The sequence below is a fragment of the Callithrix jacchus genome, chromosome 2 (genome assembly GCF_049354715.1).
Source record: "Callithrix jacchus isolate 240 chromosome 2, calJac240_pri, whole genome shotgun sequence".
Classification (NCBI taxonomy): Eukaryota; Metazoa; Chordata; class Mammalia; order Primates; family Cebidae; genus Callithrix; species Callithrix jacchus.
In genome coordinates this window covers 20,457,369-20,484,906 of record NC_133503.1, presented here as the reverse complement: position 1 = coordinate 20,484,906, position 27,538 = coordinate 20,457,369, and the positions used below count along the sequence as shown (strand labels likewise).

The window sequence follows — 27,538 nt, the reverse complement described above, 5'->3', positions numbered from 1 at the left end:
AATAATCCCAGAACTCTTTGCTGCACATTTCTATCAAAGAGTGAGAAGAAAACAGAATGTATTAGTTTCCTAGGGTTTCTGTAACAAAGTACCACAAACTGGGTGGTCTAAAATGACAGGAATTCACTGTCCCAGAGTTCTGGAGACTGTTGAAAACATGCCCTTTGAATGAAGAGACTCCCCAAACAGGCTTTGTGTGAGCAACATAGCTGTTTATTCACCTGGGTGCAGGTGGGCTAAGGCCAAAAAGGGTGTTAGCAAAGGGCGCTGGGATAGGAGTTGGTTTTATAGCTTGGGGCAAATCTTTTGGGGAGGGGGCAGGGGGGTTATGGAGTAAGATCAGTTACAGTGGTGGGGGTAGGGGCAAGGAGTATGCATGACCATAAGTTCAGTTACAATGGCGGGTGGGTAAGGCATAAGAGTAGTTGAGATGGCAGGGTGGGGTGAGGAGTATTCACATTTTAAGAGTAAGATGGCAGGGCAGGGGAGGGAAATTTTACGTCTCCGGAAGCTCAGCTGGGCAATCACGGATAATGGCGAAGGCAGGCGGAGGAGTTGGGGGTAATCAGCCGAGGAAGGCAGGGCTTTAGACTTTCTGGGTACGGGCTGGCACATGGAGGCCTGATCGAGACCAGCAGCTTGAAATCGAAGTGTAGGCAGGCTGGCTCTTTCTGGAGGCTCTGAGGAAAAATGTCTTCATTGCTTCTTTCCTAACTTCTGGTGACTCCTGAAATTCTTGGCATTCCTTGGCTCGTAGTAGATACATCACTCCAATCTCTGCTTCCATCTTCATGTCATCTTTTCGGCTGTATCTTTTTTCTCTTCTTATAAGGACACTAATCATTGGCTTTAGTGTCTGCTCAAATCCAGTATGATCCCATTTGGATTCTTAAATAATTACATCTTCAGAAACCCTATTTAAAAACAAGGTCATATTCTAATGTTCTGAGTGTGATTTTCTGGAGACGCTACTCAACCCACTACAAGGAATCAGACAAAAATGATGATTGCAGGCAGGTTTTCATCTTAGGTACAGAAACAAATTAATAACAACTGTTGCTCTTATTTATGTAAATTACCAAGGAAGCAATTACTGAAATATATACCTTATGTTATTCAACAATTATCACTGATGCCCTTCCATGAGGGATGAGAGAAGAGAGTAAAAATCTGGCTGGGCATGGTGACTCACACCTGTAATCCTAGCACTTTGGGAGGCTGAGATCAGGAGTTCAAGACCAGCCTGGCCAATATAGTGAAACCCCATCTCTATTAAAAATACAAAAAATAGCCAGGTGTGGAGATGGGTACCTGTAGTCCCATCTACTTGGGAGGCTGAGGCAGAAGAATCGCTTGAACCTGGGAGTCGGAGGTTGCAGTGAGCTGAGATTGCACCACTGCACTCCAGCCTGAGTGACAGAGTAAGACTCCGTCTCAAAAAAAAATAAATCCATCAAACTCATGATACAATCAAAAGATACAGCCTTCTGTGAATAGAAATTTATTCTGAATGGGGCCCAGATGTTGGATTTACAATGTAAATGCTTTAAGAAACTATTATAAATATGTTCAAAGAATTAAGGAAAATATAACAATTAGAATAGCGAATCTTAATAAGTAGAAATATTCAGTGTTGAAATTCTAGAGTTGAAAAGGAAACAATTGAAATGAAAATTTCACTAGATAAGCTCAATAGCAGAATTGAGATAGTGAGAGAATAAGCAAGCTTAAAGCGTTATCAGTAGAAAGTCTCTAATCAAAAGAGCAGAGGTAAAAAGGATCAAAGAAAAATGAACAGAGCATCAGAGACATGTAAAGCAATGACAAGGATTCCAACAAATGTTAATGGGAGTCCCATAAGAAGAGAATGAAAATGGATGGAAAAATATTTGAAGAAATAATGGTTGAAAGCTTTTCAAATTTGATTTAAAAACCACAAAGTGGCCAGGTGTGGTAGCTCATGCCTGTAATTGAAACACTTTGGGAGGCTGAGGTGGGCAGATTGTTTGAGACCAGGAGTTCAAGACCAGCCTGGGCAACATAGGGATAACCTGTCTCTACAAAAAAATAAAAAATTAGCTAGGCATGGTGGCATGCACCTGTAGTTCCAGCTGCTTCAGAGGCTGACGTGGGAGGATCACCAAAGCCAAGGAAGTCCAGGCTGCAGTGAGCTGGATTATGCCACTAAACTCCAGCCTAGGCAACAGAGTGAGACCCTGTCTCTCTCTCTCTCTTTCACACACACACATACACACTCCCCAAAAACACAAAGCAAAATCAAAACAGTCAAGCTAAAGTACAATTCACAGATGCAAGAACCTCAACAAACCCCTGGTAGGATAAACAAAGAAAATTACACCTGGACACATCGTAACCAAACTGCTAAAAGGCAAAAACAAAGAGAAAATTCTGAAGGCTATAAGATAAACATGATTCATTATGTATGAAAGAAATGATAGTACAATTATGGCTGAGGTATCCTCAGAAACAAAAGAGGGTAGTGGAACAACATATTTAACATGCTGAAAGAAAAAAGAAAAATAAGTCAACCATGAATTTTATACTGAGTAAAGCTAACCTTTCAATAATGAAGGTAAAATAAAGATATCTGCAGATAAACAAAAACTGAGAGAATTTGCTGCCAGGAGAACTATTTTCCAAGAAATATTAAAGAAATGACACTGGACAATAACTTAGATATGCAGGAAAGAATGAACAATGTGGGAAATATCAAATTTGTGGCCAATGAGGACTAAAGTCTGATTTTTTAATCTTGTTTAAATTCCTATCCAAAGGGTCTGAGGAGTCATTCCCTACAAATCATAAATTCTCATCAGATGGGTTTTATTTAGAGGCCAGGCGTGGTGGCTCATGCCGGTAATCCAAGCACTCTGGAGGCCAAGGCAGGTGGATCAACTGAGGTCAGGAGTTCGAGACCAGCCAGGCCAACATGGTGAAACCATGTCTTTAAAAAAAAAAAAAGACGGGTTTTATTTAACCATATACATTGTGACTTTCTTTCCAACCTGATCCTTGCATAACATTATGAGACAAGGAAGAAAATAAAAATATTTTACCCCAGAACATGGTTCTTTGCCATATCTTGAAATAGCCCTGCAAAGCCGTCCTTTGTGGGGGAAAAGCTGCATCTGTAAACAATCTCTACTAACATAGCTAGATATTTTTCTTCCAGGCCCACCCAATCCTAAAGATATTAACTAAAAGTCCAGCACCTTTTAAAATATCTGAATAGGAAACATTTGTCATCTATTATCTCTAAGGGCAGCCACTATAAGACTTCAAAAGAACCTTAGTCTCAACAATCTTTCATCTTAACCTGAACATTTCCTTTCTATGATCCCAGGTCTTGTTACCCAGTGGCTCACGCCTGTAATCCCAGCACTTTGGGAGGCCGAGGCAGTTAGTGTAAGGCCCACAGCCTTGCTAAGAGCCAGATGAACAACACCCACCCCTCTCTATGCCTGATAGCAGTTTATCAGGCAGAACACATTACTCGGCATCTGGCTCCTCCATGTGGGCTCCCCTCGCCCACTTCTGCATTCTGCCCCCAGGTCTATATTCAGCACTGGACTATGCACTCTCAGCACCAAGCTATGCATCTGAACCTCAGCACTGAAGTGTGCACTCTCAGCACTAAACTATACATCTGAACCCGCGAAAACTGAAAAATCCCGCTGAGCCTTACCCAATGGCAGCCCACCCCATGCATCCTAGGCCAGCCCCCCTCTAACCCCCATAAAACCCCTGCCCTGAGAAGTCAAGCGCGACTTCTCTGGCCCCCTTTCCTTAGGACCACAGAACCTCACCCGGGAGATAAATAAATTGGCATCTGATTGTTCTTATACTGGCCTGTTTCCTCATTTTAAACTCAGCAGTAACCATTACAGGTAGATCACGAGGTCAAGAGATCGAGACCATCCTGGCCAACATGGTGAAACCCCGCCTCTACTGAAATACAAAAAATTAGCTGGGCATGGTGGCATGTGCCTGTAATTCCAGCTACTCAGGAGGCTGAGGCAGAGATGAAAGCATTGTCTGAGCCAGGATAGGAGGGTGAGGTGCTCAGGGAAGCCAGAGAAAGACCCACCCACTGCAGCAACAGTGGAAGGTTCAGTCGGCTGCTTCTCGGTAGTGAAGGGATCTTTTCCAGCAGTCCCGTCACTCTCAAGTTTCCCCTTTATGGGAGGAAAAAGCTCCTCATGTCCCATGATCCTGTACATGCCTAACCCTGTCACCCACAGCTGTCAGCAAGGAGTACAAGGCAGATTATTTCAAAGAGAATAGAAGTTAACATCCCATGGTGCCAAACCTGTTCCTAGCCAAAAGGGACTTTGCTGAGAGGGGCCTCTATCCTCCTAAATCTCAGAAGGGACTATAACCCTCCTAAGTTGGGCCTCTAACCCAAGGACAGTCAAGCGACCTTGCCTTTTATTAAGCGGGGCCTCTAACCCACTCTGTTTTAGGATTGGCTCTAATTCTAAGTTGTGCCTCTAACCCAATCCCATTCTTCACCCAGCTACCCCACCACTTACCCAAAGTCATCCAATCAGTGCTGCAGTCTATTTCCTTTCGGGTGGGGGGTGGCTTCTCAGTATCACACCTTCAGGGTTCACCAGAAAGATGTTACCGGACCCCACCACGTACCTAAAGTTAGCCTTTGCGTTGGGAGTTTCCACAGTATGGTCCATTCCGTGGTCAACAGAAAGATGTTACAAGAACCCAGTACTTACTAGTGTGGGGTTTCCACACTAAATTCCTATCTGGGTCACCAGAAAGATGTTACAGGAAATGCGTCCGGATCCAGACCCAAAAAGAGAGGGTTCTTGGATCTCACACAAGAAAGAATTCAGGGCGGCCAGGCACAGTGGCTCACACCTGTAATCCCAGCACTTTGGGAGGCCAAGGCAGGTGGATCTCGAGGTCAAGAGATCAAGACCATCCTAGTCAACATGGTGAAACCCCGTCTCTACTAAAAACACAAAAATTAGCTGGGCATGGTGGCGCGTGCCTATAGTCCCAGCTACTTGGGAGGCTGAGGCAGGAGAATTGCCTGAATCCAGGAGGCAGAGGTTGCGGTGAGCCGAGATCGCACCATTGCACTCCAGCCTGGGTAACAAGAGTGAAACTCTGTCTCAAAAAAAAAAAAAAAAAAAAGAATTCAGGGCAAGTCCGCAAAGTGAAAGCAAGTTTATTAAGTAAAGGAATAAAATAATGGCTACTCCATAGACAGAGCAGTCCCAAGGGCTGACGGTTGCCCATTTTTATGGTTATTGCTTATTGATATGCTAATCAAGGGGTGGATTATTCATGCATCCCCATTTTAGACCACATAGGGTAACTCCCTGACATTGCCATGGCATCTGTAAACTGTCATGGCACTGGTGGGAGTGTAGCAGTGAGGATGACAAGAGGTCACTCTCGTCACCATCTTGGTTTTAGTGGGTTTTAGCCGGCTTCTTTATTGCAACCCATTTTAACAGCAAGGATTTTATGACATATATTTTGTGCCAGCCTCCTATCTCATTCTGTGACTTAGAATGTCTTAACCTTCTGAGAGTGCAGCCCAGTAGGTCTTAAGCCTCATTTTACCCAGCCCCTACTCAGATGGAGTTGCTCTGGTTCATACACCTCTGACAACTTGACTTATTTGTCTGCCTCTTTTATCATCTTTTACTTGTGCGCACAGTTGCCTCTTCAATTTAAACCTTAATACAGTGGTTCTTAAAGTATGGGAGAAGGACTGACACTCTCAGAGAGTCAGCTAGGTTAAAACTATTTTCATAATAATCCTAACGCAGTATTTGCTCTCTTCACCTCATTCTCTCATGAGCGTAATGAGGAGGAAAATACTGTTTTTTTCCCATGAAAATGCGTTACCACGTAATGGTTTTATTATTGATGTTTTAAATGAATTGATAACTATTTTTTAAAACTTCAGTTTTTATTTATAACATGGTAAATATTGATAGATAAAATCCACATGAACAAAAGCTCTTTTGGGATCTTCAGTACTTTTTATGGGTATGAAGGGTTTTTTTTTGAGATGAAGTTTCACTTTTTGTTGCCCAGGTTGGAGTACAATGGCACGATCTTGGCTCACCACAACCTCTACCACCCAGGTTCAATCGATTCTCCTGCCTCAGCCTCCTGAGTAGCTAGGATTACAGGCATGCGCCACCACGCCTGGCTAAGTTTTTGTATTTTTTTAATAGAGAAGGGGTTTCTCAACGTTGGTCAGGCTGGTCTCAAACTACCGACCTCAGATGATCCACCCACATTGGCCTTGGAAAGTGCTGGGATTACAGGCATGAGCCATAGCACTGGCCAAGAGTTTTTGAGATTTTAAAGAGTTTAAAAACCGTTGCCCTTGTCTATCTCCCAGGTTTAAGAACTCCTATTGACTACATTTGATACCACAGTATTAGACAATGAATTGGAGTTGGTCTTTTTTGAGTGATAACTTGTCTTGATTGCAAAAATCATCTACTTTAAGATAAACTACAGCTTTTGGCCAGAATATCATTTAGAAATGCAGCAAATGTTAATACAGGATTTCTTTTTGTTTTTCTTGGTGATGTGTAATGGAAATAAACACAATCCTAGTAAAAGGAGAAGCATAAACACGGAAAGGATTTGGAAAAGAGTGTAGCATAAGAGTAAGCCCTTAAAACAGGCAGTGATTACTACCAGTTCATTATTACCCCATCACAGTGCTATTCATTTATTTACTCAACAAGTGTTTATTGAGCGCTATATGCCAGTCTCAATGGTCTGAACTTGGGACTTAATGATGGGTAAAACACAAACAATTCTGCCTTGAAAGACTTTATAGTCAAGTGACAGAGGCAGTAGAATCATGACATAAAAATTCTAATTATAAACTGTGGTAAGCAAACAAAGTGATAGAGGTGTAAGCAGACCAAGATTTGACCTAATTTTCAGTCAGTAAAAGCTCCTCTGAAGAAGTCCCAGTTGAGCTGCAATTTGAAAAATGGGCAGGAGGAATTAAAGAGACACAAAGGAAAGAGTAGCAGGTTGAGCATGTTTAAACACACTGCAGTAGAAAGAGGATGCTGGGGCCCCAATTTCTACGCTCACCGGAAGACGGAGGTCCTCTTTCCTTGCCTAACACAGCCATGGCTCGTGGTCCCAAGAAGCATCTGAAGCGGGTGGCAGCTCCAAAGCATTGGATGCTGGATAAATTGACCGGTGTGTTTGCTCCTCGTCCATCCACCGGTCCTCACAAGTTGAGAGAGTGTCTCCCCCTCATCATTTTCCTAAGGAACAGACTTAAGTATGCCTTGACAGGAGATGAAGTAAAGAAGATTTGCATGCAGCGGTTCATTAAGATTGATGGCAAAGTCCGAACTGATATAACCTACCCTGCTGGTTTCATGGATGTCATCACCATTAACAAGATGGGAGAGAATTTCCGTCTGATCTATGACACCAAGGGTCGCTTTGCTGTACATCGTATTACACCTGAGGAGGCCAAGTACAAATTGTGCAAAGTACGAAAAATCTTTGTGGGCACAAAAGGAATCCCTCATCTGGTGACTCATGATGCTCGCACCATCCGCTACCCTGATCCCCTCATCAAGGTGAATGACACCATTCAGATTGATTTGGAGACTGGCAAGATTACTGATTTCATCAAGTTTGACACCGGTAACCTGTGTATGGTGACTGGGGGTGCTAACCTGGGAAGAATTGGTGTGATTACCAACAGAGAGAGGTACCCTGGATCTTTTGATGCGGTTCATGTGAAAGATGCTAACGGCAACAGCTTTGCCACTCGACTTCCCAATATTTTTGTTATTGGCAAGGGCAACAAACCATGGATTTCTCTTCCCCGAGGAAAGGGTATCCGCCTCACCATTGCTGAAGGGAGAGACAAAAGACTGGCAGCCAAACAGAGCAGTGGGTGAAATGGTCCCTGGGTGATATGTTAGATGTTTATGCATAATTAAAAATCATATGGCATGATTAAAAAAAAAGAAAAGAAAAGAAAGAGAATGCTGAAGGGGCCAATGTGGCTGAAACCCAGAGTCAGGGCCAGAGTGGCAACTGTTTAATGGCAAAAACCACAATCACTTTTTTTTTTTTTTGAGATGGAGTTTCGCTCTTGTTACCCAGGCTGGAGTGCAATGGCGCAATCTCGGCTCACCGCAACCTCCGCCTCCTGGGTTCAGGCAATTCTCCTGCCTCAGCCTCCTGAGTAGCTGGGATTACAGGCACGCGCCACCATGCCCAGCTAATTTTTTGTATTTTAGTAGAGATGGGGTTTCACCATGTTGACCAGGATGGTCTCGATATCTTGACCTGGTACATCAACCTAATAATAGTGTAGCAGTAATAGTAGTAGTAGTGGTAGGTTCAAGCCCAGGCCCCTGGGGGATTTTTAAGGCTTTGCCAAGAATTTTAAACTTTTATCACATGATCAGTGGGCAGCCATGGAAAGCTTCAGGAAAAGTGTGACAACCTTAGATTTGTGTTTTCAAAAGATCACTGGTAGCCAGAGTGTAGAGGGGAAGGCTGACAGAGACTATCTACAACGCTATGGCAGTATCCAAGTGAACATGGCGGGAGCCTGGAAGGGGGTAATGGCAGTAGAGACCCAAAGAAATGAATGAATTTGGGATGTATATTTTGGAAGGCTACAGGGCCTGGTGATTAATTCAAAGCTTTACTAGCACAAGAACCACACAAAGTCAAAGCCCCTTTTCAGCAAGATCAGCCTAATGGGTTACTGATAAGTTGAAAATCTCCCTCTACTCCCTTGGCAAAAATTCAAAAGCCCTGGTGATACCTAGGGCAGACAGTGTACTCAGCTCACACAAAACTCGTGCACAAGGTCGTCGCCCACCTTGTGACCCAAGACTTCACATTCCGTGGAGGTCAGCAGAATGGAAATGCAACGTTTCCTGGGCAACGCCATTGTCGCAGCTCACGGCAGGAGAACAGTAACTAAGAACAATAGCCGGAAGAGAACGACGGGAAAAAAGAGTGTGTGGCGGAGGGGAGGGAATGGGCAACACCTACCGCAGCTCCCGCCATCGCAGGTGATGTAGGACTCAGCACGAGGCCAGTGTAGAGAGCGAGAAGAGCCGAAAAACCTGCTGTGATTGGCGGGCCGGGACTATCGGTCGCTTGTGATTGGGTGAAGCCGCGACTGAGCGCTTCGTTTTGAACCGTGTAGGATTCTGGGTAACCAAGGCCTTCCAAGGGTCTTAACGAAGGCGGGAGGGGAAGGCCGCCAGCAAACGGCTGACCTCACAATCCGGGCTGGGCCGGGCGTTCCCCTCCACCGTGGAGAGAGCCAGACTGGAGCGGCCGCCTCAGCCGCGCCCTTTGTGTCCCGCTTCGTCCCCACTGCCAGTCGAGGGCACCTCCTTTGGAGCAGCGGCCGTGGAAACCCTTCTGTGGCAGGCTATGCCATGCGCGGCCGCCATTGCGAATCTGTTTCTGCGTGCGGGGAGGCAGCGTCGTTCGGTTTACAGCCAGCGGCGCGGCGGCTGCTGCAGGTGAACCCCGAGCAGGTGTTGCTGTTACCACAGCCCCAGGCTCCGGAGAAGTGCATCGCTCCTTCGCCCGCGCAGGCGCGGCTGCTGCGGTTCAGGCCGACCAGCTGCTCCTGCCGTCGCCGGCCGCGTCCGAGGGCGCCTCCTTCAGGCCCGAGTTGCACCCGGTGCAGCCGCGGGTGCTGCATGTCAAGGCCGAGAAGCAGGAGCTGGGGCCTGGCCTGGACCCGTCGGTGGGGCCTCAGGGGGCGGTGGAGACCGGCCCTAGAGCCTCCAGGGCGGTCAAGGTGGAAGGCCCTGACCCGGCCGGCCCTCGACTACTTCGGAGGGAACGAGAAGGGCAAGCTGGAGGCGGAGGAGGTCATGCGGGACGCGATACAAGGCTGTAAGGCAACCCTGGCGGCCACCCTAGAAGGTGTCATCAAAACCGAGGAACCGGAGAGACTCTTTGAGAACTGCAGGCTCCGCGCAGAGCCCGTGTCCAATGACCTGGTTCATGGCAGCGCCGAGGTCATCCTGGCCCCGCCGTCCGATGCCTTTGGGACGCACCAACAAGACCTGAGGATCCCTTTGACTCTCCACACCCTTTCCCCTGGGGCCCGGATCCAGTTTCAGGGAGCTCCGCCTTCAGAGCTGATAAGATTGACCAAGGACCCTGACACCAGTGCCTATTAAAATGCAGTCCCTGCTGGAGCCTTCTGTAAAAATTGAAACCAAAGACTTCCCGCTCACCATATTGCCCTGTTGGAAATAGATGTTGGAAATAGATGCTCTGTGCTGCAGAGAAAAATTAACACGGAGACAAAGGATCCTTCAGCAATGCAGTTTTTACTTCTGGACTGCAGGAAGGATACTCTTGCTAGCGATCTTGCCACAAGAGTGCAATGAACAAAGGAAAACACACAAATTTATCCCTTCCGCATTTGGGGTCGCTCGTACTGCTGTGTCTGATCTTCATTGACTGGAGCCAGACCTCACAATTTAAAGCCCGATTAGCTAACAACTTAAAATGTTCTAAACAAGTAAAAGCAATGGAGAGCTAGGACATGCCTGTGAGCATGTCCACCAGCACAGATATCTTGGTGAAAGTACACGGACATAGAATGTACAGCGTGCTTGTAAGCATGGCATGTTTAACAGCTACATAGGAGAGTGCCTAACAAAGTTATTAGCACACTTAATTTTTAATAAGAAAGGGAACTTTAAAAAGGAAATTTTCTACTTCCCACATGCCCTCAGATATTAGACAGCAGGGGAGTCTGGTTTTCAAAACTGCACCTGTGTTGCCCCATAGCTAATATGTCAGCAGTTCCCAAGTCTAAACTACAAAAGTAAAGTCATGGAACTGATTGTTTTCAGGGCAGAGTCAGTACAGGTATCACTTCTGATTGACTTGTACATATAGCAATAAAATACACGAACACCTTCAAGATTCTCAGGTATTTTTTTTTAAATCGATTTTAAAGCCTAGTATTTAGATAGGACTAATTTTTGTGCAGAAAAATAGAACTATTCTTGATAAGACAGTTTCCTGGTCCTCTAGCTAGAAATTGGTGCCTTTAGTCTCCCTGCTTTGTTACATGGCTTCCATGGTGGGGTGTACTCTTGGGCCAAGCAATGGGATGAACAGAGAAAAAAGACTAATGGAGATTTTCCTTCCATTTTTCAGATCACAGATCTTTGGTCAGATAAAAGTGGCTCTGTCAGAGTTTTAGGTGCTTTTCTGGCTGCCAACTACTACTACCAAAAAACTTTTTTTTTTTTGAAACGGAATTTCCCTCTGTTGCCAGGCTGGAGTGCAGCGGCACAGTCTTCGCTCACTGCAACCTCGGCTCCCTTGTTCAAGCGATTCTCCTGCCTCAGCCTCCCGAATAGCTGGGATTACAGGCACAGGCCATCATGCTCAGCTAATTTTTGTATTTTTAGTAGAGACGGGGTTTCACTAAGTGTGCTAGGATGGTCGCAATCTCTTGACCTTGTGATCCGCCCACCTTGCCTCCCAAAGTGCTGGGATTACAGGCCTGAGCCACTGCACTCAGCCAAAAATATATATATATATTTTCTAGAGACAGCATCTCACTTTGTTGCCCAGGCTGGTCTCAAACCCCTGGCCTCAAGTGAACCTCCAGCCTCAGCCTCCCAAAGTGTTGGGATTACAGGCATGAGGAACCGCACCAGCCTTGTTAATATTTCTTTTTCAGAGTCCTCAGATGTCCGCTTCATGCATCCTGTTCACAGCTTTTAGTTGCAGCCAGTGGAAGAGACAGACTATGCTTACTCTGTGTTACTTAGAACCGGAACCCCAAGAAATTTATTCATTTATTTAGAGACAGAGTTTTGCTCATTTTGCCCAGGCTGTAGTGCAATGGTGTGATCTTGGCTCACTGCAACCTCCGCCTCCCGAGTTCAAGCGATTCTCCTGCCTCAGCCTCCCACGTAGCTGGGATTATAGGCACTCGCCACCATGCACAGCTAATTTTGTATTTTTAGTAGAGCTGGGGTTTCACCATGTTGGCCAGGCTGGTCTGGAACTCCTGACCTCGGGTGATTTGCCCACCTTGACCTCCCAAAGTTCTGGGATTACAGGCAGGAGCCACCGCGATCAACCAAAAAAAAATTTTCTTTTGAGATGGAGTTTCACTGTTACCCAGGCTGGAGTGCAATAGTGCAGTCTGGACTCACTGCATCCTCTGCCTCCTGGGAACAAGTGATTCTTCTACCTCAGCCTCCCAAGTAGCTGGGATTACAGGCATGCGCCACCAAGCCCTGCTAATTTTTTTGTATTTAGTAGAGACAGGGTTTCATCATGTTGGTCAGGCTGGTCTTGAACTCCTGACCTCAGGTGATCCACCCACCACAGCCTCCCAAAATGCTGGGATTACAGGCATGAGTCACCGTGTCTGACCCAAAATGTGGTTTTTTTTTTAATGAAAAAAAAATTTTTTTAAGATAGTCTTACCCTGTTGTCCCGGCTAGAATGTTGTGGTGTGATCACTGCCCACTGCAGCCTCAACCTCCTAGGCTCAAGTGATCCTCCCACCTCTGCCACCTCTGCCTTAAGCTATTGCTTAAAGGCACTAGCCATCATACCCAGCAAATTATTATTTTTTGTATCTTTTTAAATTTTTTGTAGAGACAGTGTCTCACCATGTTGCCCAGGCTGGTCTCAAATTTCTCAAGTGCTGGGATTATAGGGGTGACCCACCATGCTTGGACAGAAATTGATTTTACATGCTCATTTGTAGAAAAAGAAAAACAAATATGGTCCAGCACAATATCCCCATCCTCCTAACCAAGTCATCATCTTAGAATTGTGATATATTTCCTTCCTCCTGAGCATTTTTTCGTAGTTGAAAAAACAATTTTAATTTCTCCTTTTTAAAGTTTTAGTTACTTTTTATTTATACTTTTATACAAAATAGAGTTGGGGTTTTGCTATGTTGGCCAGGCTCATCTCCGATTCGTGGGGTCAAATGGTCCTTCTGCCTTGGCCTCCCAATGTGCTGGGATTACAAGTGTGAGCCACTGGGCCCAGCCATTGCTCCTTTTTTGTTTGTTTGGTTGGTTGCCTGTTTTCCGTGACGGAGTTTTGCTCATTGCCCAGGCTGGAGTGCAATGGCATGATCTTGGCTCACTATAACCTCTGCCTCCCTGGTTCAAGTGATTCTCCTGTCTCAGCCTCCCAAGTAGCTGGATTACAGGCATGTGCCACCACACCCAGCTAATTTTTTTTTTTTTTTTTTTGGGGCGGGGGAGGAAGGCAGGAAGGGAGGGAAGGAGGACGGTAGGGAGGAAGGAAGGGATGAAGGGAGGAAGCGGGGAGGGAGGGAGGGAGGGAGGGAGGGAGGAAGGGAAGGAAGGAAATCAAGCAATGAGAGAGACATTGCCGACCTGGATCTAGAGGTTTACAAGTTGATTTCTTTTTTTTTTTTTGAGAGAAGGAAAGAAAAAAAATAATAAGTAAAGGAGAGGAAGAAAGAGGAAGAGAAAGAGGGAGAGTAAATGGAAATATTGCTTTATTTTGAAAAAAATTGGGTATTAATAATGGCCAATCAATGTTTCATTTAAACTTATGGGTAGGTGTGATGTGGTATTGACAAGAATGTATATTTTGTGTATTTGAAGTGGAGAGCTCTATAAATATTTATGAAGTTTACTTGTTCTGGATCTGAGTTCGAGTCCTTGATATCCTTATTAATTTTCTGTCTCATTGAATCTAAGTCTCGTATCTGGGTGTTAAGATCGTTGCTCTTGTTGTTGCATTGATCTTTCTACCACTATATCTTCGTTGCTTTAAAATCTATTTTATCCGATACGAGAATTGCAACTCCTGCTTTTTATTTATTTATTATTTATTTTTGCTCTTCATTTGGTTGGTAAATCTTTCTCCATCCCTTTGTTTTGAGTCTTTGTGTATCCTTGCATGTGAAACAGGTCTGGATGTAACATGCCATTGGGTTTTGGCTGTGTCTTTTGATTGGGGGATTTAGTCAATTTAAATTTAGGGTTACTGCCATTTGATGTTGACTGGCTGTTTTATCCATTCGTTGGTGTAAATTCTTCTTTATGTTGGTGCTCTTTACTTTTTGGTGTATTTTTAGAAAGGCTAATACTGGTTGTTTCTTTCTGTGTGTAATGCTTCTTTCAGAAGCTCTTGTAAAGCAGGCCTGGTGGTAATAAAATCTCTGAGTTCTTGCTTGTTCATAAAAGATTTTATTTTTCCTTCAGTTGTGAAGCTTAGTTTGGCTGGATATGAAATTCTGGGCTGAAGGTTCTGTTCTTTGAGGATGTTGAATGTTGGCCCCCACTCTCTTCTGGCTTGTAGAGTTTCTGCTGAGAGATCTGCTGTGAGTCTGATAGGCTTGCCTTTGTGGGTAACCTGACCTTTCTCTCTGGCTGCCCTTAGTATTTTCTCCTTTGTTTCAACCCTGGTGAATCTAACAATTATGTGCCTTGGGGTTGCTCTTCTTGAGGAATATCTTTGTGGTGTTCTCTGTATTACATGAGGTTGAATGTTGACCTGCTTTGCTAGTTTAGGAAAATTTTCCTGAATAATATCCTGAAGAATATTTTCCAGCTTGGATTCATTCTCTCCGTCGCATTCAGGTACACCTATCAAACGTAAATTTGGTCTTTTCACATAGTCCCACATTTCTTGGAGACTTTGCTCATTCCTTTTTATCCTTTTTTTTCTAATCTTTTCTTCACGTTTTATTTCATTAAGTTGGACTTTGACCTCTGATATCCTTTCTTCTGCTTCAACAATTCGAGTGTTTAAAGCTGTGCATACTTCTCGGAGTTCCTGTATTGTATTCTTCAGTTCCATTAATTCACTCATACTCCTCTCTAAGTTGTCTATTCTCAATAGGATTTCATCAAACCTTTTTTCAAAGTTCCTAGTTTCTTTACATTGGGCTACAACATGTTCTTTTAACTCACCGAAGTTTGTTATTATCCATTCCTTGAAGATTGATTCTGTCATCAGGAGGCGCTCGTTCTCCATCAAGCCTTGTTCCATTGTTGATGTGGAACTGTGATCATCTTTAGAGGGAGAGGCGTTCTGACTTTGAGTATTCTCAGCTTTTTTATGCTGGTTTCTTCCCGTCATTGTAAATTTATCCTCCTGACGTCTTTGAAATTACCAACTTTCAGATTAGGTCTCTTGAGTGGATGTCCAGGTTGTTAGTTCCCAGGGCCTGAAAGGTGGCGTTAAGACTGATGGTGCTTTTCTGCCCAGGATTCTCCTGTCTGGCTTCCTTCTTGTGTCCGTAGTAGGCGACTCTGCCTTCCCGGGGCTCCAAACCTCGGTCAGAAGGGGAACTGGTCCCGTTTACTCTGCCCCGAGCACTGCTGCGCCGAGGTGCCGTCACAGCCACTGCGCCGGGCTCTGGTGTCCTGCTGGGGACCCGTGCGGGTCCTCCGAACCTGTTTACTCTGCTCCGAGAGCTGCCGCGCCGAGGTGCTGGCGGAACTGCTGCGCCGGCCATGAGAGTCGCGCTGGCCACCCGTGTGTTTCCTCCACTGGGGGATCTTTTGCTCCGTGAGCGACCTGAATGTCTGAAAGTGTGGCGTCCTCTAGTTCTCCGCGCCTTCCCTGAGAGCTGCAATTGCGGGATGTTAGCGATCAGCCATCTTGGATCGTTCAATTTTGTATTTTTAGTAGAGGTGGGGTTTCAGTCACCATGTTATGTTGGTCAGGCTGGTCTCAAACTCCTTACCTCAGGTAATCCACCTGCTTTGGCCTCCCAAAGTGCTGGGATTACAGGCATGAGCCACTGGGCCTGGCCATTGCTCCTTTTTTTTTTTTTTTTTTTTTTTGAGACAGAGTTTCACTCTTGTTACCCAGACTGGAGTGCAATGGCGTGATCTCGGCTCACCGCAACCTCTGCCTCCTGGGTTCAGGCAGTTCTCCTGCCTCAGCCGAGTAGCTGGGATTACAGGCACATGCCACCATGCCCAGCTAATTTTTTGTATTTTTAGTAGAGACCGGGTTTCACTATGTTGACCAGGATGGTCTCGATCTCTTGACCTCGTGATCCACCCGCCTCGGCCTCCCAAAGTGCTGGGATTACAGGCTTAAGCCACCGCGCCTGGCCTGCTCCTTTTTAAATATTGAGAATTGGACATGATGCGACCAGGATTTCATATCCCTAAGTGAGAGAGGCTAAGATTGAGGGCTTTTGAGAGGGTCCACGTCCTTTTCCCAAACAGTTCATTCTGTTCTTTTGGACTCAAAGTAGAGCAACCTTTTATCAGACAACTCAGGAAGAAGGTCATGTTGAGGTTTCAATGTGGTACTATAGTAGGGGAGAATGAAATGCCGCCATAGCCTAACAGCCTGGCTTGGAACAGGGATTCTAGGCCTGTGTTTGATTTCATGAACCTTTAACTTTTCCACTCCAAAAATGAGGAATCACTTTATTTCCAAAGTCAATTAAATTTGGTTTTAGAAGTTTCTGTGGCATTTATAATACCCTGTCAGATAAACAGGGACATGCTGTTGGCCCTGAGGATTTCTCAGAATGTCCTCTGTTGAGATGGTGATCTCATTACAATAAGTAAATAAAAATGGGAAAAAAGTCCTAAGAATCCATTACCCTCCACCTCTGGATTGCGGCCCGATATCACCTAGGAATATTGAGAGGTGTGGATTCTCATCCTGACTCTTCCACCACTGGGCTTTGTCTACTTTGTAAAATGGGAATCACAATGCCCTCTGTGGATAAGAATGCATCTGACAGACCTCTAATTACAGAAAGCAGAATTGACTGAAGGCTCCCAGCTTTGGCACTGTGAAATCCATCATCATGTTTTTGCTGAGACTAGATTTCCTTCAGGCCACTTCTCGCTAGTTCCTGGGTATAGAAGGGATACTAAGACAGGGCCATTTCTGGAAGACATGCTGGACTTGCCCTTGGTCAAACATTTATAATGACTTTTCCTGGATTAAAAAAAAAAAAGATGCCACCATTTGAAGTGTATTTGTCAATCCCAGGTACAGCACAACAATTACAATTCCCAACACAACCCCCTCCCATCTACCCACAAGATGCTAGGCCCTTGGCTAGGTTCTTGTCAAGCTCATTGGGTTCTCAGAACAAGCCTATAAAGTAGGTACTACAATTACTCCTAGTTTCCAGATGAGGAAAGTGAAGTTCCAAGGGGCAAAATGACATTCTTGTGCAAGGCAGAGCTGAGATTCCAAATCAGAGCCATTTGACTGCAGAGGCCATGCAGAGCAGATAAAGGAAACCTCACTGCAGCAGGGAGGGACACATACAGCCTTCCAGGCTTGTGGACAGAATTTCCAGAGGCCAAAGGACTGCACAGAGAAAATACTGTGCAAACTAGGTTCTCTCTATAAAGCCCAAAGGAGGCAGCCTGCCTTCAGCCAGAGGTACCAGACTCCAGCAGCTGGGGATTACAGATTGGGAATGGATGTTATAGATTGGGAATGGCTGGAAGGTTGTTTACCATAATGCGGGGCAATGATTCCTTTTCTTCCTCCCTCACCTCTACCACCCAAGACTATTCAAGTATAAGCTTTGGCCGGGCATGGTGGCTCACACCTGTAATCCCAGTACTTTGAGAGGCCAAGGTGGGCATATCACATGAGGTCAGGAGTTCCAGACCAGCCTGGCCAACATGGTAAAATCGTCTCCACACACACACACAAACACCCATACCCATATATACACACACACACAGAGAGTTGGCTGGGCATGATGGCAGGTACATGTAATCCTAGCTACTTGGGAGGCAGGAGAATTCCTGGAACCCAGGACATGGAAGTTGCAGTAAGCCAAGACTGCCTTCATGAAAGCAGAGGGTTTGAGTCAGTTTTGTTCACTGATTATTTCCAGCCCCTACAAGAGTGGCTGTAATGTATAAGGAGCTATTAATAAATAAACGTGTTGGATGATGTAGAAGGTGTTTTTTACTATAGGAAGTGTTTTTTTTTGTTTGTTTTTTGATACAGGGTTTCTGCTCTCTCACCCAGGTTGAAGTGCATTGGTGCGATCTTGGCTCACTGCAGCCGTGACCTGCTGAGCTCAAGTGATCCTCCCACTTCAGCTTCCTGAGTAGCTGGGAGTACAGGCATGTGCCATCACACCAGGCTGACTTTTCATTTTATTTTTTATTTTTTGTAGAGACAGGGTCTCACTATGTTGCCCAGGCTGATCCCAAACTCCTGGCCTCAAGAGATCCCACCAGGACCTCCTATGCCTGGGATTACGGGCATGAACCACTGCACCTACCAAACTTAGACTATCACACAAAGCTCCTAAGTCTACTTCCATTAGCTGGGAGATATAACTTGCCCCAGTGGGGAAGTGTACTTGCATGACAGTGGCTTGGTGACAGAAACTTTGAAAATGGTCCTGAATGAGCAGACTGGATAAGGAATATCATTGAGAATCACTTTGTAAAGTGATAAACACAGTCAAGTACAACTCTCCCTGAATGATCATTTTGGATAAGCCTGGACATTTTTGCTTTGCTCGGAGCAGGATTTGTTCCCTTCCACTCAGCAGATGTTTATGAAGCATTATATGTGCAAGGCTCTGTGCCACATCTCAGGATCTGACAAATGGAAGGAAGTGCAGAAAACATCCACTAGTCCCACCATCCCTGAAGAGCAAGTGGGAGAGCTGAAGCCCAGAAAGAGGTTACTAAGGGAGGCAGGAGGTCCCAGTCCAAGGTCTGCCCCTGGCTCTGTCCTCTTGGCCCTCATAGGTCTGTAGACTTTCAGAGGCAGCCACTGGACCAGGCCCAGAATTCGAACAAGCAGAATAACAGTTCCTGACTTAACAAAGGGCTGGGCTGGAAAGTGTTCTGCTTCTTGTTTCTGTTAGGGGTCCCCAGGAATTAAATGACTGCTGGTGATGCACAGTGGCTCATGCCTGAAATCCAAGCACTTTGGGAGGTTAAGGAGGGAGGATCACCTGAGGTCAGGAGTTCAAGAACATCAGGGCTGGGCTGGAAAGTGTTCTGCTTCTTGTTTCTGTTAGGGGTCCCCAGGAATTAAATGACTGCTGGCGATGCACAGTGGCTCATGCCTGAAATCCAAGCACTTTGGGAGGTTAAGGAGGGAGGATCACCTGAGGTCAGGAGTTCAAGACCAGCATGGCCAACATTGCGAAGATCCCCTCTCTACTAAACGTACAAAAAATAGCCAGGTGTGGAGGTGCATGCTTATAATCCCAGCTAAGGAAGCTGAGGCATGAAAATCACTTGAACCTGAGAGGCGGAGGTTGCAGTGAGCTGAGATCGTGCCATTGTACTCCAGCCTGGGCGACAGAGTGAGACTCCATCTCAAAAAAAAGAAAGAAAATGCTGTGGCATTGGGATAAGCCTTGAAGGATGAAGAGAGGACTAAAGGGGCATTCCAGATGAAGGGTCTTCACAAATACAGGTACAATGTGGGGACTGTTCAGATGTAGTCTGGAGAGCAGGCAGAACAGGGAGTGGGGACCACTGGAAAGCTACTGGAGCCATCATGGTGAGAACCTCTGGAAATGATGAGCCCCGCGCTTAGCACTTTATATCCTCATGCCAGACCTTGGAGGTAGGTTCCCTTACTACTACCACCCTCTTTCAGATAAGGAAACGGAGGTTCAAGGAGGTGACAAGGTCACACAGGTGACTGGTGGTAGAAATAGCACTTAAGCCAGGTCCTTCTGATGCCTCCCCCTCACCTCCTTACCACTGGAATGTGAGGCAGTGGCATTAATGAGGCCTTCCCATCTAAGCTACCACTGTCCCAGCACACCTGGCCTGGCATGTCACCTCAGACATGTGGGCACTTAGAGGTCAATCTTTGCCTTCAGCATGGAAGCTAGCTTGATCCCGCCTTTTTGAATTGAGCATCTGCGAGACTATCATGACCTCCTTCACCAGAATAGAGGGATGCATGAGGCAAGGAATGTGAGGATTGCTGAAGATTTGTTATGCTCCGCTGTCCGCTGGTTTTTGTTTATTGTTCTACAGTTGTGTAGGCTGGCTGGTTTCTAGTTCTCCTCTGGTCACACTAGTCTCACTGTGGCCCTGGGGCAGATCTCTTTTCCAGAACTAGGGTGGTTGGTCTTGGGAGACTGCAGTTTTAAAACTTCCTGGTATACCCGAAGGGTAAGTACTGGTTGATGGTCGTGGATTCCTGTCTCCAACGACCGAGCTTTCTGAGCTGCTCTGTCATGAACTTTTTTTTCAGGTGTTCATAGTAGTGACTGATCTTTTTCTTGGTCTTCTCTAAAGTGCTCACCTTACAAAAAACAGAGGTGAGGTTAGGATCAAGATCCTAATAGAGCTGAGGTTAGGATCACTTTACAGCAGGGCAGGCATCTGTGCTGCTGATGTCGGGGTGGGAAAAGTGTCAGCTGGACCCTATATTCATTCCATATACTTTGACTCACAGGGAGCCTATTTCTCTATTTGTAAAAAGTGGACATTAAGCTAGATAACTTCAAGGCTGGGCGGAGTGCCTCACACCTATAATCCCAGAACTTTGGGAGGCTGAGACAGGTGCTCACTTGAGTCCACGAGTTCAAGACCAGCCTGGCCAACATGGTGAAACCCTGTCTCTACTAAAAATACAAAAAAAAACCCAAAAAAACCTAGCTGGGTGTGGTGGCATACGCCTATAATCCCAGTTATGAGGCTGAGGCACTAGAATCACTTGAACCCAGGAGGCAGAGGTTTCACTGAGCCGAGATCGTGCCACTGTGCTCCAGCCTGGCTGACAGAGCAAGAGTCTGTCTCAAAAAGGAAAAAAGCTAGGCTGGGCGTGCTGGCTCACACCTATAATCCCAGCACTTTGGGAGGCCAAGGCGGGTGGATCACGAGGTTAAGAGATCAAGACCATCCTGGTCAACAAGGTGAAACCCCGTCTCTACTAAAAAATACAAAAATTAGCTGGGCATGGTGGTGCGTGCCTGTAGTCCCAGCTACTTGGGAGGCTGAGGCAGGAGAATTGTTTGAACCCAGAAGGCGGAGGTTGCGGTGAGCCGAGATTGTGCCATTGCACTCCAGTCTGGGTAACAACAGCGAAACTCCATCTCAAAAAAAAGGAAAAAGAAAAAAATTAAAAAGCTACACAGAGAGGTCAGCTTATAAACTGAGGCTGGGTTTTGAAGGATGGGGAGGTTTGGGGCATATAGAAACAATGTGGAGGGTGGTGATCCTGGAAATGTACATTTTTAACAAGCCCTCCAGGGGATTCTGATAAGCACTAACTTTATCTGAAGACCTAGCAGGAGGTTAAGCAAAGGAATTCTTCATAAAGGCCAGTCAATGTTGACGTGATTACTTGACATAAGGAATTAAAGAGGGAGGGTGAGTACTAAATGACATAGTTCAAGTCCGCGTTCGCCACACCTGGCTGAGCATCAGAGGTGTTTCAGATGCTTTATACAAACATAGGCCCCAAGGATTCTTGCTTAGTAGGGTTTGGATGTACCTGAGATGTACATTACCAGGCTGGTATCGCCCAGGCTAGAGAGAGTTCAGTGGCACAATCTCGGTTCACTGCAACCTCCATTACCTGGGTTCAAGCGATTCCTGTGCCTCAGGCTTCCAAGTATCTGAGATTAGAGGCCCCACACCCAGTTAATTTTTATATTTTTAGTAGAGACAGGGTTTCACCATGTTGGCCAGGCTGGTCTCAAACTCCTGACCTCAAGCGAGCCACCTGCATCAGCCTCCCAAAGTGTTTGGATTACAGGTATTAGCCACTGTGCCTGACCTTATTACCACCCTTTTCTAGTCCACCCTATGACAGCAGGGTTTTTAGCTTCTCTCAACTAGTGATTTTTACCTTGAGCATGACTCTTACCATTCAGGGTTTCTCAACCTTGACACTACTGACATTTTGAGCTGGGCAGTTCTGTGTGGTGGGGGGCTGTCCTGTACACTGTGTGATATTCAGCAGCGTACCTGGCCTCTACCTACTAAATGATAGTAGCACCACCCCTCTCCCACTTGTAATAATCAAAAATGACTCCAGGTGTTGCCAATATCCCTCGAGGGGCAAAAACCTCTTGACCGAAGCCATAGATGAGAGAATAACAGCCATCATTCACTATTCTCAGAGCATAGTCAGGGGACACTAGAACCTAGCTGTCTTCCTTGAAATCAGTGACTAGCCAAAGCAGCCTCTTCCCCTAATGTAATCACATTTTTAGAGAGACAGAAACACTGCCACCCTGTCACAGAGGCCCTCAAATGCTCTGAGTTCCTACGTGCTGGCCTCTCTGCTAGTCACCAGGTCTATAAACTGGAGAAGCCAGTCTCTGTCCTTAGGGTGAATATCCTGCATGATGGTCAGCCAGACTGGGGTTTGCAACTCTGCAGTGACTCACTGTGTGATCTTAGTGAAGTTCCTCCATCTCTTTGAGTCTCAGTTTTTCAACTGTTAAATGGGGGTAATAATACATTATAGGTGTCAGATACCTAAAACATAAGGGTTTCATATAGCTTTAAAAGGAAGCTTCTGAGGCCAGGCACGGTGGCTCACGCCTGTAATCCTAGCACTTTCAGGGGGTGAAGTGGGCACATCACCTGAGGTCAGGAGTTTGAGACCAGACTGCTAACATGGTGAAACCCTGTCTCTACTAAAAATGCAAAAATTAGCTGGGCATGGTGGTGCATGCTTGTAGTCCCAGCTACTTGGGAGGCTGAGGCGGAACAATTGCTTGAACCTGGGAGGTGGAGGTTGCGGTGAGCTAAGATTGTGCCACTGTACTCCAGCCTGGGTGACAGAAAGAGACTCCATCTCAAAAAAAAAAAAAGAAAAAAAGAAAGAAAGAAATAGGGGCAGGTGCAGTGGCTCATGCCTGTAATCCCAGCACTTTGGGAGGCCAAGGTGGGCGGATCATGGTTAAGGAGTTAGAGACCAGCCTGGCCAACATGCTGAAACCCCGTCTCTACTAAAAATACAAAATTATCCAGTGTAGGCTGTGGAAAAGGTGCCTGTAATCCCAGCTACTTGGGAGGCTGAGGCAGAGAATAGCTTGAACCTGGGAGATGAAGGTTGCAGTGAGTTGAGATTGCGCCACTGTGCTCCAGCCTGGGCAACAAGAGTGAAATTCTGTCTCAAAAAAGAAAAGAAGGGGGCGGCAGCTCAATCCTGGGTACCCTGCTTTGCTTGAAAAATTGAATGTGTTCTTGGAGTCTATGTTGTTCGTCTCTTCCTAGTGCCCAACACAGTACCTGTCCCAAGCAGGCCATAAGGACAGGTTTAATGAATTCATCAGTCAGGATCTATGGGAGCACTGGGGTGATAGCACTCAGGCTTTCAAGTAAGCAGGTCAAACTCTACCTGTCCATAAGCAAAAAGTGGGAGAAGAGCCTCAGTTCTCATCTGGAAAATGGGGATAATCCCCAAAAGAAAAAAACTGATAAGATGGTGTTGAGACCCATTCAAACTCTAGGACTGAAGACTTTGGTTTTTTTGTGTTTTTAAAACATTTTTTATTTTTTATTTTGAGACAGAGTCTTGCTCTGTTGCCCAGGCTGGAGTGCAGTGCCACAATCTCAGCTTACTGCCACCTCCACTGCCCAGGTTCAAGCAATTCTCATGGCTCAGCCTCTCATATAGCTGGGATTACCACCACACCTGGTTAATTTTTGTATTTCACCATATTGGCCAGGCTTGTCTTGAACTCCATACCTCACGTGATCCTCCTGCCTCAAACTCCCAAAGTTCTGGGATTAGAGATATAAGCCACTGTGTCCAGCCTAGGATCCAAGACTTTGTATGGGAGAAAATAAGAATCCGTTAATGGATTCCCTAAACAGAGAGATATTGTGCTTTCAGAAAAAAAGACCCAAGAAACATGGAGTCTTTCTCTCTGGCTCCCTTAGCACAGAAACAGATGTGACACCTTGGGCAAGTCAGTAACCCCAAGTATCAGTTGCCTTCTCTGCAAATGGGGCCTGCCTTGGAGCACCTTGATTCCCTATCACCTCTATGATCCCTCTGGATATAGGGAGAATGGAATCAATATGGGTCGAGCTACTAACACCCTCTAATGCAAAAGCTTGTGGCTACTTTACCTCCATCTCATAGATTCGTTGTGCAATGCGGTTATCATGAATAATGACCCGAGATAAATTGCTCTTGGGTAAAAGTTTTTTCACTGCTGCTTCACTGGAATTCATTACGCTGGAGTGGGGAGGGAAAGGTGGTACAGGTTACAGACGGCTGGGGCCAGGGCCACAGCAGATTTGATGGGGTTCTGGGGGGAGTGGCTGAAGCTTCCCCAGGTGTCTTAGGACAAGTGCAGCTCTGCCGTAATTTTCAGAGAAGCAAGGGAGTAACCACAGTTTCTTGTTGTGGAAAAGGTACCCTAAAGGGTATTTCACAGATAGACAGAAGAAAAGCCATTCTGAGGATGTAAAAGGGCCAGTGCGGTCCACAAGGGATGGGTTATCAGAAACTCAGAACCATCCTCAGAAGCATTCATCTTTTTGTTTGTTTGTTTTTTTGAGACGGAGTTTTGTTCTGTCTCCTAGGCTGGAGTGTGGTGGCACAATCTTGGCTCATTGCAACCTCCACCTCTGGTTTAAATGATTCTCCTGCTTCAGCCTCCTGAGTAGCTGGGACTACAGGCACTCATCATGCCGGGCTAATTTTTGTATTTTTAGTAGAGATGGGTTTTCACCATGTTGGACAGGCTGGTTCCAAACTCCTGATCTCAAGAGATCCACCTAGGCCTCCCAAAGTGCTGGGATTATAGGCATGAGCCACCACCACGCCCACCTGGTCAAAAACAGTCATTTTGCTGATCCTTCTTAAGGATGAAATGGGTGAGAGGGGTCTTAGAGGAGAGGAGTAAAAAGTTGTAGGGTGGGATTCAGAAGGATGAATCTGAGAGGTGTTTAGCTTGGGGGGTACTTGCTCTAGAGCATATGCCTCAAGGGGATCTGGGTGGTGGGGGGTTGGGGGAGTATAGATCAGAGCAGGGAGAAATGAAAATGAAGAGCTTGGACAGATGCCAGCCTGGTTAACGGGGAAATTCTGAAAGAAAGTTTGGGGAGTTTAGAAAAATGAGGGAGGTATGGAGTGGACAGGGGTTTTAGGAGACTCTGAAAGGTGAGAGGTGAAAGATGGAGTGGGGTGGGGTATAATGGAGCCGAGTACTCCAGTTGAAAATACAATTTGGTCAAAATGGGAAAACAGTGGAAAGTTAATAGACTTCTAGGCACTGAGTTTTCACTTTTTGATAATTTGGTTACACCATGAAGTAGTTTTATGAACATATACTTTTAAATGATTTTGTCCATTTAAAAATAATTCTTCAGGACCGGCGTGGTGGTTCACGTCTGTAATCCCAACACTTGGAGAGGTAGAAGCAGGTGAATCACTTGAGGTCAGGAGTTCCAGACCAGCCTGGCCAACATGGTGAAACCCCATCTCTACTAAAAATACAAAAATTAGCTGGGTGTGGTGGTGAGCACCTATAATCCCAGCTACTTAGGAGGTTGGGGCAGGAGAATTGCTTGAACCTGGGAGGTGGAGTTTGCAGTGTGTATCGTGCCACTGTACTCCAGCTTGGGCAAAAGAGCAAGACTTGGTCTCAAAAAAAAAAATTGTTCATATTTTCTTTCTAAAATGTAAAAACAAAATGTATAATATGGGAGCAACTGAATAAATTCTGGTATGTCATAAAATACATGTAATTGTGTATGAAACAGACATGGGTGGTATATTAGATGGGAGAAGAAAGCAGGTTACTAGAAAGTGAACTTTTTTGTGATGTATTGTTTTTTAAGCATGTTGTTTTATATATATATATAAAACATGGATCATGAACAAAATACACCGAAATGTTAACAGTGATTGTCCCTAGCCATTCATGCTGCTTGTCTGTCTTATTTTTCTTTCTTTTATTTTTATTTTTTTGAGACGGGGTCTCACTCTGTCGCTCAGGTTGGAGTGCAGTGGCACCATCTCAGCTCACTGCAACCTCCGCCTCCCAGGCTCAAGCGATCCTCCCACCTCAGCCTCCTGAGTAACTGGGATCACCAGCCACCACGCCTGGCTAACTTTTTTTATTTTTGGTAGAGACAGGGTTTCACCATGTTGCCTAGGCTGGTCTCAACTCCTGAGCTCAGGCGATCCACCCGCCTCAGCCTCCCAAACTGGTGGGATTACAGGCGTGAGCCACTGCACCTGGCCTTATTTATCCGTAAGTGTATGCTACTTTTATAATGAGGCCAAAAAAGACAACTGTGGAAGAGTAAAACATTTTGAAGGACTAGATTTTTTTTTCTAATTCATGCTGGGCGCGGTGGCTTATGCCTGTAATCCCACCACTTTGGGAGGCCGAGGTGGGCGGATCACCTGAGGTCGGGAGTTCGAGACTAGCCTGACTAACATGGATAAACCCCAGTCTTTACTAAAAATACAAAATTAGCCGGGCATGGTGGCGCATGCCTGTAATCCCGGCTACTGGGGAGGCTGGGGCAGGAGAATTGCTCGAACCTGGGGGGCGGAGGTTGTGGTGAGCCGAGACTGCGCCATTGCACCCCAGCCTGGGCAACAAAAGCAAAATTGTCTAAATAATAATAATAATAATAATAATCCCTAAAACACCAGAAGGGAAGGAGGGCGACAACGACTCGAAATATTCCAAGTAACAAGGGTTATTTTGAACCTAACTGCTTTCCACCTCAAGTCCTCCATGGACGGGAGCCTGGAAGATGCAGAGAGGGGGTTGTGGAATGGAAAGGAGCGCGGGTAATTGGGGTTTGTGAGGATCGAGACAAGGCAGAGGGAACTGGGTTTTTTTCCCCAGGACCTCTGGGGAACACAGAGGCTGAGAAGGAGCTTATGAGATAGGTTCGAGCTTGGGAGGACCTGGGTATCTCCAGGCTCTAAGGACAGTCAGGGCTCACCCCCTTGGGCACTGCGGCCTCACGAGGTCATACCAGGGGACTGAAGGGCCGGGACCAACTCTGAGAACCTGTGGACTGCAGATGGGGATTCCAGGTTCTCCCGGGATTCCAGGGTGAGGGAGTTTGGGCTCCAGGGAGTCCGAAGAGCTAGACTGAGAAGGAGCTGGGGCCTGGGGCTACGATAAATCGACTCTGGTGTGTGAAAAGGGCCAGGGTCCGGCTGAGGGGAGCGCGAGTCTGAAAGAGTTCGAGCTCCCTAGTGGTTGGAGGGTCTGACGAACGCCCTGGCCCTGGGGGCCGCACCTGAAGAGCACTGGCGGCTGCGCAGACCGCGGCCGCGGGAAGGAGATCTGCGGCTGACTCCCTAGGCCGATTTCTTGGCGGCGGCCGAGTCTATCCCGCAGGTGGTTCAAGCCCAAGGTGGCGCCGCAACTGGTGGTCGCCTGGGCGGCGGTCGGGTAAATCTTGGAGGATCCCAGGTCCCAGGAAACTAAGGGCTTAGTCGGCTGTGTGATTGCGGCTTCCCTGTTGGAGAAAGAGTTGGAAACTGGAGGCCGGTTGTCAGCCATGCTCGGTGGGCGCGAGCTGATGCGGAGTGA

At 46.1% G+C, this 27,538-nt stretch overlaps 3 protein-coding genes and 1 pseudogene across 4 annotated transcripts in view; 2 read left to right on the top strand and 2 right to left on the bottom strand.

Annotated features, from left to right (window-relative positions):
* The window catches only part of THG1L (tRNA-histidine guanylyltransferase 1 like), a 37,565-nt gene extending 27,889 nt beyond the window's left edge, over window positions 1-9,676 (bottom strand). For both annotated transcript variants that reach the window (XM_035283475.3, XM_035283484.3), the window contains exon 1: window positions 9,064-9,676. The gene's annotated coding sequence lies outside the window, so the exon portion shown is untranslated. The remainder of the gene's footprint in view (window positions 1-9,063) is intronic.
* On the top strand, window positions 7,098-7,964 carry LOC100391528 (small ribosomal subunit protein eS4, X isoform-like). Its single transcript, XM_002744099.7, has one exon. It carries the CDS (start codon window positions 7,158-7,160, stop codon window positions 7,947-7,949), a length of 792 nt encoding a protein of 263 aa, XP_002744145.4. The 5' UTR covers window positions 7,098-7,157; the 3' UTR covers window positions 7,950-7,964.
* On the top strand, window positions 9,049-13,301 carry LOC100894524 (transcription factor SOX-30 pseudogene; annotated as a pseudogene).
* A 2,829-nt stretch (window positions 13,302-16,130) lies between these two features.
* On the bottom strand, window positions 16,131-27,536 carry C2H5orf52 (chromosome 2 C5orf52 homolog). The gene is made up of 3 exons (XM_008984045.6): window positions 27,243-27,536; window positions 24,096-24,204; window positions 16,131-20,304 (listed from the first exon to the last, which is right to left on the bottom strand). Exons 1-3 carry the CDS (start codon window positions 27,506-27,508, stop codon window positions 20,146-20,148), a joined length of 534 nt encoding a protein of 177 aa, XP_008982293.1. The 5' UTR covers window positions 27,509-27,536; the 3' UTR covers window positions 16,131-20,145.
* Between the last annotated feature and the right edge of the window lie 2 nt (window positions 27,537-27,538).